We start from the raw sequence: 8,303 nt of genomic DNA, 5'->3' as shown, positions 1-8,303 counted from the left end.
GAATGTTAACAATCTCCAAAATCATAGATATAAATTTTTTTCATAAATGTTCTTTAAAAGTAATGTTTTTGTCATTTAATTATCACAAACAATGATCTTTTGATCTTGAAATATATTTTATATATAGATACATTTGTTTTTTGTTATTTAGGAAAATATAGTTTTAGAATCATTTTTAACAATATTATTATGAATACGTGCTTTTGTGATCGATGTAAAATGAAGTTTTGTGATCAATTATCCAATTTACAGTAGAAAAATTAATTAATCTGAGATTCAAATATATTTTCATCATCCAATCAATACTAACCTAGTTTAGAGGCATAACTCAAGAAATGACATTCGATCTTGACTATGTAAGCGCAACATCCAATCATTGAGATTTTATGCTTATCCCGATAATACTAATCTTAAGGATAATTCTTAGAAGAGTTGTGCCAGAGTAACATTGTAGGGGACATTTCTAACATGGAAGTGTGTAAGAACCATAAAGGCTTTTCTTTGAGTACGAGTGAGATCTCGATGAAAAGTATCCATGGTTTCTACACACTCTGACAGCAGAAATGTGCGATATGAGGTTCTAACTTGAAGTCACTCCAACACGACTATAATTCTTAACAGTTAGATTTTGTGTAAATATAGTCAAGATCATGTGTCATTTCTTGAGTCAATTATAAAATCACTAATGTTGAGGTGACACTAGATATATTGTGATTCTCACAATTCTGTGTGGGGTGGGCACATAACCGTAGATGTGTTTCCTTACGATACAAGTAAAAATCATCTATGGTTATGTGCGCATCTCCACGTCAAAATTGTGAGGATCGTAGGAAATCCTATGTCACCGCAGCATGACTCTTATGAAAAATATATATAGTTCTACTTTTGTGGGGTCCATATAGATAGTATTTTGTACAATCCAACCGTACATTGAGTAATTCAAAACATAAAAGATCATTGTCCCCATAAATTATTACATCCTACCATTACTAACTATAGCAAAAAAGTTGCCTTAAATTAACATTTTAGATGAAAAAAGGTCCACATTCTTTCAAATTCTACTCAAGTTTTAGTGAAGTATGTTGGAAAAAGATAGAAACTTTGTGAGGATGATTTTTAAAGCAAGGACAATTTACTGTACAGTTAGATGGTCTTAAATATTTTCCACATGGTTATTAGCATTCTTGTGTCCAGACAAGTTAATTATTATTTGGAAAAATTATTTAAAGGACCCTATGGAGGGAATTTTTTTTCTAAATAATCCCTAAATTTTGGGCGGTTACTTAATAGTCCATTTGGTAAATTTTTCTTAACAATCCTTCGACCTCATCTCCAACATTTCTCACGATTGAATGTCTTAAATGTTTAAACTCATCGTTTTCAAAAAAAGAAAAAAAAATTGAATTTTTAACATTTTAATCATGTTTCGGAGACCCATTCCATCGAGAAAGGAATTTAAGAATGAAGACAAAACCATTTTCAAGGGGTTTTTCACTTTTTTTTTTCTTAATTTTTAAATGAAAATTGATTTAAAAAAATGATTCTTTTTGGTTGAAATCTTCTAAATAAACCATTATCTCAAGTTTTTAGTTGATCTTTCCATGTATTCAGTCGAAAAAACTTGAAAATTAAAAATGAGTGGATTGTATTAGTGTTGAGTTCACCAATTTTTAATTTTATTTTATTTAAAAAGTAGTGAACTCAATAGTAAATAGTGGTGAATTCGACAATAAAAATTGTGAACTTGACTCTAAATAAAAAAATGTTGAGTTCAACAATAAATAAAAAGTGAAACTCGACAATAAATAAAAATATATAATAATAAAAAAAAGCAGTGAGTTCACCAATAACGAGAGATCATTAAGAAATAAATTTTTTATTAAATGTCCTATCAAGCTACCATGCAAAACTTAGGGACTATTTAGAAATAAATCCCTCCGTCAGGGTCCTTTACGTAATTTACCCTAATTATTTTGAAATAATATTTTTCATCTGTAGATGTAAGGCTTGTCCCTACCAAATGGACAGTCTATGTGTTAAACCCACTTAGCAAAAATACTTGATCGGCCTTCACCACTCGAAATACCAAGTCATGGAAGCATATACAGATCCTGTCCAGAACAAAACATTATCTTGAACTAATCACAACTCAAAAGAAAGAAAAAGCAGTAATCGAATGATCATTCAATCAATAAACTTATCTTCATAGGATTACATTAGTAATCTCTGTTTTCTACTAAATGGAGAAACAATTTTTAATATTAAAATTAGCTTAATTTCTAAAATTGAGGATAAAAAATAATATTAGTAGTCAAGGTGGTAGCTTAACTATGATGTCGATCTCTTACTGAATCATGCTCTTCCATCATCCAGGGGTCTCTGAGTCTCTGGTAGGTTTTTGATGTACATGTCATAGACCATTTTGACATACTCATCGATCTTTTCAGCATTCCAATCATCGGTTCTAATTGGAGGAAGAAATTTTACGGTCAGAGGCGCTGGTCGAACATGTAAACTGTTCTTCCTCCATGCCTTATGTGTACCCGTTAGAACAATTGGAACTATTGGGAGCCTTGATTGCAATGCTATGTGAACAAACCCCTACACGATTAAAAAAAAAAAAATCAAAGAGAAATTGTAAAGAAGACTGGGAACGAAATGGTAGCAATATGTCGAAAACGATCGGGTTATAATGATTGCCTTCTTAAATGGTAGTAATCTTCCGCTTTTGGATCGGGTGCCCTCAGGGAAGATGATCAATGACAGGTTATTCTTGACAATAGCTCGAGCAGCCTGAGATTTACATAGAACACGAATTAGAAATATGTTGAAAATGGTGGGTAGAGCGAATGTGAAGAGAGAAAAAGCAGACCTCTCTAAGTGACTTAATGGCTGAAATAGGATTTGAACGATCTATGCGAAGATGGTTTGCCAACACGTATAGCTGTCCAAACAATGGGTACCATATGATCTGAACAAAAAAAATATATTTTCATTTAAGATTCTTGAAGTTCACTGGCAAATTTGTTGTAACAAGTTGAGATTTTATTAATTAAATTTGTTGAAAGATGTTTTCAAGAAGGATGTCTATACCTGCTGAGTTTAGTCCCACATTGGACACTCATTGCCTTTTCTCTCTCCTTATAAGTTCCTGGACCTCTCCACTCATTGCCAATTGGTTTTGAGTTGTACCATAAATTTATCATGATATCAGAGTGGGCCTTTATCTCCTCCACGTCACCCAGTTCATAGCTCCACGTGCTTTGGCCCAATCCGGCCCACACGTGCAGGTGCGTGTTGAGTTTAGTCCCACATCGGACACTCATTGCCTTATAAGTGCCAATTGGTTTTGAGTTGGATCTCCAAATTTATCAATACCAAACTTTTCAGTTGGGTACACAAGTCACAAAGCTGTTTACATGAAGAATGAATTTGCGACAAGTGAATCATTGGGTCCTCCTGAATGGACCATATCCTTCACATTAGACAATTGGGCGATCTTGACCATCCATGCAGGATGGCTAAGAGATAAAATTAGGGCAGATATTGAAGCTCAAATCCTTAAAACCATTCAAATTGATTAAGTGCACCATATTTAACTAGAAACCTGTCATACATACCTCTTTCTTGGCAATGCCAACAGTGCCCGTGGGAGTCAACCACATGATAAGAAAAATGTCTAGAGGAGATGCATGGTTACTGATATAAATAGCCCTTTTTTTGGAGAATTCGACACCTTCAATCTTTATAGGATTTCCTAAAATCCACATCTGCAATCACCATTTAGGCCTAAGATTGTGAGATAAGGAAGTGTAAAGGGTCTGCCTTAATGTTATATTGAGTTAGGAAAAAAGATGATACAAATTACAGAACAATGTGAGTTGGCATTTGGAGAAGCTAGAGTTGTGAAGCAGCAGCTGAACACTGAAAGAATCAAATAATGAAATCATCATCATCGAAGCTCTATCCCAAAGTTTGGGGTCAGAAATCAAACAAAGAAATGTAAATTATATATATATATATATATATATTTCCATCTATAGGCAGCATAGTGTCACAGTCACGGACTAGCGTGTCCCATCCTAGTTCTTGTATGGTACTTGTTAGCATAGTCCCACATCGCCTGGGTACTTTTGGGTTGTGCAATGTATAAAGCGGGGGCAACCCTCTCCTCGCAAGCCGCTTTTCAAAGATGAGTTAGGCCCATGGGCTTTTAGGGATGGGTTGGGTTAGTATCTTGGAGGGGGAGAGCCAATATTCTCCAGCCTTGACGTAGGGGGGAGTGTTAGCATAGTCCCACATTGCTCGGGTACTCTTGGGTCGTGCAATGTATAAAGCGGGGGGAACCCTCTCATTGCAAGCCAGTTTTCAAGGATGAGTTAGGCCCATGGGCTTTAACATAGTATCAGAGTGGGTGTACCTTAGGGATGGATTGGATTAGTATCTCTAGCCCTGCGTGGAGGGGGAGAGCCGAGTGTCTCCAGCCCTGATCCTGAGAGGGAGTGTTAGCATAGTAACAATACTCATGCTTATCCCCCGATCCAAAGCAAGTCATCCTTCCCCAAGTGTCCTAAGAGTTCACTTCAAACACCCAAAGCACTCACTCGTACAACAGAACAAACAAGTGATTCAGAAGGAAGACTTGTACCATTCTCAACTCTGAGTGATTAGAAAGATAATCTCTCCCCCTAATAGAGACTTGGGGAGGTGGAATGGGTGGCCTGGATTGGCCATTAACTCTCCAAAACAGCCAACAAATCTCTACAACTCTTAAGAAAATATAAATATAATAAAACAAGAAGAACAATAGAGGGAAATTACTAAAATAAAAAAACAATTATTCAAATAATTAAACTCATCTCTACAACTCCACCAATCTCCTACTCACAATTCTTGTTGTCTTATAATGGATATTCCAAAACTTATGGAGCTTAAAAATATAACTATAGGAAAAAATATAACTCAAATCCAATTATAGCTATAATTTTTCTAATTTATCTCTAACTGTCATAAACCAGACATATTCAATCTTAGTCTAATTAGGACTAATAAAACAAATCTAATCTCTTAAAAAAAAAAAAAAATACACACTAGACTATTTTCCAAATAATAAATAGAGAACCATACTAGTTAGTGACCATCGATTGGCATCACGCGATCTTGTTGGCTACCAAACCTACTACTAAAGGATGTAAACAACCAACCCAAGCACAATCTAGGTGAATTTAAAAAAAAAAAAAAACCTAACTAAAATATTATTTTAATAAAAATATTCATTTTTTCAAAATTACAAAAACAAACTTTGAGTGGCTATTGAAAAGCCGTTTTTAGCAAATTAAATAAGAATCCTATGAAAAATCGCAATACAAGTGTAGTTTTTCAAGTTACCATGAAAAACTTATACTTCAATTGTAGGTTTTTCAAGTTTGCATGAAAAGCTACCATTCAATTGTAACTTTTCAAAAGTTTGCATAAAAAGTTACCCTTCAGAGTGTGTTTTTCAAACATACTTTTGAATATGAGTTTTTCAATGAAATTAAGAGTATGTTTTAATCTTTACTTGGTGTGTCATAAATAATTTAAGAATTTAGGCATCAAACCTAAATAGAAAAAAATCATTCAAATAGTTTTATATATGAATGAGTATATTATAATATAAAATAATAGATTAATTTTATTTTTATTATTTTTAAAATTTAATTTTATAATTTAATAAAATTTAATATTTTTTAAATATACAAAATATGTATTTCAACGGCTAGTTTATTTTGGAAAAAAATCAATTTAAAAAAATTACACTTGAATGGTAGTTTTTTATGCAAACTTGAAAACTAACAATTAAAGTGTAAGTTTTTCATGGTAACTTAAAAAACAACACTACAAAAAACTATATTTGTACTGCCGTTTTTCATAGGGTTGCCAAAAACGGCTTTGGCTGCTCAAGATTTATTTTTGTAATTTTGAAAAAAATGGTTATTGGTTACTTTTATTAAAAATAATATTTTATTTGGGTTTTTTTTATTTTTTTGAAAATTTTCCCTACAATCTAAATTGACAAAGTCATATAGAAAATTAACACATCCTATGGTTAGATGTGTATCTAATGCACATAGCATGTTACGAACTCCTAACTTGGCCAAAAACATCTGTACTCTTCAGGATACACGATTGCACTTCCCCACAAAAAAATGTATCCCGAAGCGTACAGATCTATGGTTCCCAAACTTGTCCACGTCATGGAGTGATTTGAGTATGCCACCTGGTGAGTCACATTATCAAGACTCATATTTATTCTCACCTTTATTTTAAAATAATTCCCCTCGCGCCCCCCCCCCCCCCCCAAAAAAAAAATGGTTTTTCCACCACTTTAAACGGCGTGAATTAAAAAAAAAACGTTTTCCCACTATTCCAAGTGGCGATTTTGATTCGTTTTTGTAATTTAAAAAAAAAAGTAGTACTTTTTTTTATGAATATTTATTTTAATAGATTTTTTTTATTTATCCTAAATTATTATTCACCATACAATTTACCCATTTGGAAAAAAAAATAGTTGACCAAAATGAAAATTCTTTTTACCTTTTCTATAAATATTTTCAAAAACATGCCTGCTCAGCACTAGGAGAATTAGACAATTTTTTGCGATCTTTTTTGTTAGATACCCTTCTCTACCACTTTTTATTGGCTGATTTACCACATTTTTTTTGGAGTAATTTAAATTTCCCTATTCTGTAAAAAAATCAAGCTGAAACGACAATTTTACAATTATGGGGTAAAAAAAATATAATTTAAATATTAATTATGAAAAAAAAGTAACAATTTTTGCAATTTTATCGAAAAGAACCTATTTCGACACTTAAACTGTCGAAATTTGTTTTTTATATTTTTTTAATCCAAATTTTCAGCACTTAAACAGCCGAAGATTTTTTTTATTTTTTTAATCCAAATTTTCAGTATTTAAAGTGTCGAAAATTTGGTTTTTCCCTCCATTTTTTCTCTTCATCTTCTTCTATTTTGGTTTTTTTTTTTTTTTTCTTCTTCTTCTTCTCTCACGTATGCTCCACGGGCTCTTTCGAAAATTTGGTTTTTTCTTCCATTTTTCCAAAGGTATTTTGTTTTTGTTTTTTTTATATTGATCATGATCATGATCTTAATCTGAAACAAGATCAAGATCATGATCATGATCTTGATCTGAAATCATGATATTGATCTTGATCAACATCAAAATTAAGATTTTAATAAAATGATGTAGATTATGATCTTGATCTATCTCGATGTAGATGTTGATCATGATCTCGATCTAAATCTAGATCTCGGATCAAGATTTTAATAAAATGATCTCAAGATCAAAATTTTAATAAAATGATCTCGAAATCAAGATCATGATCTTGATATAAAAAACAACGGCTAAATAACAATCGAAAAAAATAAAAAACAATTTTAAAAAAATTCAACAGTTTAAGTGCCGAAATAGGTTCCTTTCGATAAATTTAAAAAAAAATATTACTTTTTTAGTAAATAATATTTAAATTAGATTTTTTTATTATTTATAATTACCCATACAATTATTCTCTACTTATTTATTTATTTATTTTTATATAATTTTCCATCTCTTAATTTTTTTTTTCCCCCTTCTTCTAATAACCAAAGTCTTATCAGTTAATATCATCTCAATTACAGAAGTAAAAAAAAAAAAAAAGAACTAAATTTTTTTGAAAAAATGGAATTTTATTACACAAGAGGAAAAGAAAGGCTCACCAACACCCATCCGGTAACATGACCGTACACATTTCCTTGTTTGATTCTCGCGTAAGGCCAAGGTAGAAGAACAAGCATGATAAGCGCCCAAACCATGGTTGTAAACATCATCGCTAAGGAGCAGATCACAATCCTCACCACAGATATCGCAATCGCACTCCAACTATCATCATCAACATCAACAAATCCACCGGTCTTCATCCTCTGTTCCTCTCCTTCTTTCGATCGAGACTCCAATTTCGAGGATTCTCCAACTGCAGATACCGAATTCGCATCTATGTAACTTTCTAATCTTCGATTCCTCATAATAGAAGTAACTCCAGAACTCTCCATTAAAATTCTCTTTAGAAGAACAGAAAGAAGACTCGGAAGAGAAGATATGGAGATACTTTTTTATAGATTGAACGACGGTTTTGTGGAATCAAAAAATAACACAGAGAGTTGTAGGAGTAGTTGAACAGTTGCAGAGACAGAGACAGAGACAGAGAGAGACAGTGGACTGATTGTCTGGACGAGAATTGTTCAGAGGAAATACGTTTTTCACACGT

The 8,303-nt window shown here is 32.4% G+C and overlaps 1 protein-coding gene across 1 annotated transcript; it reads right to left on the bottom strand.

Annotated features, from left to right (window-relative positions):
- Positions 1-2,155: 2,155 nt before the first annotated feature.
- LOC147390206 (1-acyl-sn-glycerol-3-phosphate acyltransferase-like) lies at positions 2,156-8,303 on the bottom strand. Its single transcript, XM_086458570.1, has 5 exons — positions 7,756-8,303; positions 3,621-3,770; positions 2,873-2,971; positions 2,701-2,793; positions 2,156-2,601 (listed from the first exon to the last, which is right to left on the bottom strand). The coding sequence occupies exons 1-5, from the start codon at positions 8,086-8,088 to the stop codon at positions 2,353-2,355; spliced, it is 924 nt and encodes a 307-aa protein (XP_086314696.1). The 5' UTR covers positions 8,089-8,303; the 3' UTR covers positions 2,156-2,352.

This window comes from Akebia trifoliata, chromosome 11 (genome assembly GCF_017979445.1).
Source record: "Akebia trifoliata isolate Shusen 1 chromosome 11, ASM1797944v1, whole genome shotgun sequence".
Lineage (NCBI taxonomy): Eukaryota > Viridiplantae > Streptophyta > Magnoliopsida > Ranunculales > Lardizabalaceae > Akebia > Akebia trifoliata.
This window is presented reverse-complemented; position numbering and strand designations above follow the sequence as displayed.

Bases quoted from the DNA above. Each gene is read 5' to 3' on its own strand.
- LOC147390206 (XM_086458570.1), bottom strand. From the start codon at position 8,088: ATGGAGAGTTCTGGAGTTACTTCTATTATGAGGAATCGAAGATTAGAA. The intron at 2,972-3,620 runs GTATGTATGACA...TTTTTTGTTCAG, and splicing joins TTGGCATTGCCAAGAAAGAG to ATCATATGGTACCCATTGTT. The intron at 2,602-2,700 runs GCAATCATTATA...TTAATCGTGTAG, and splicing joins GATTACTACCATTTAAGAAG to GGGTTTGTTCACATAGCATT.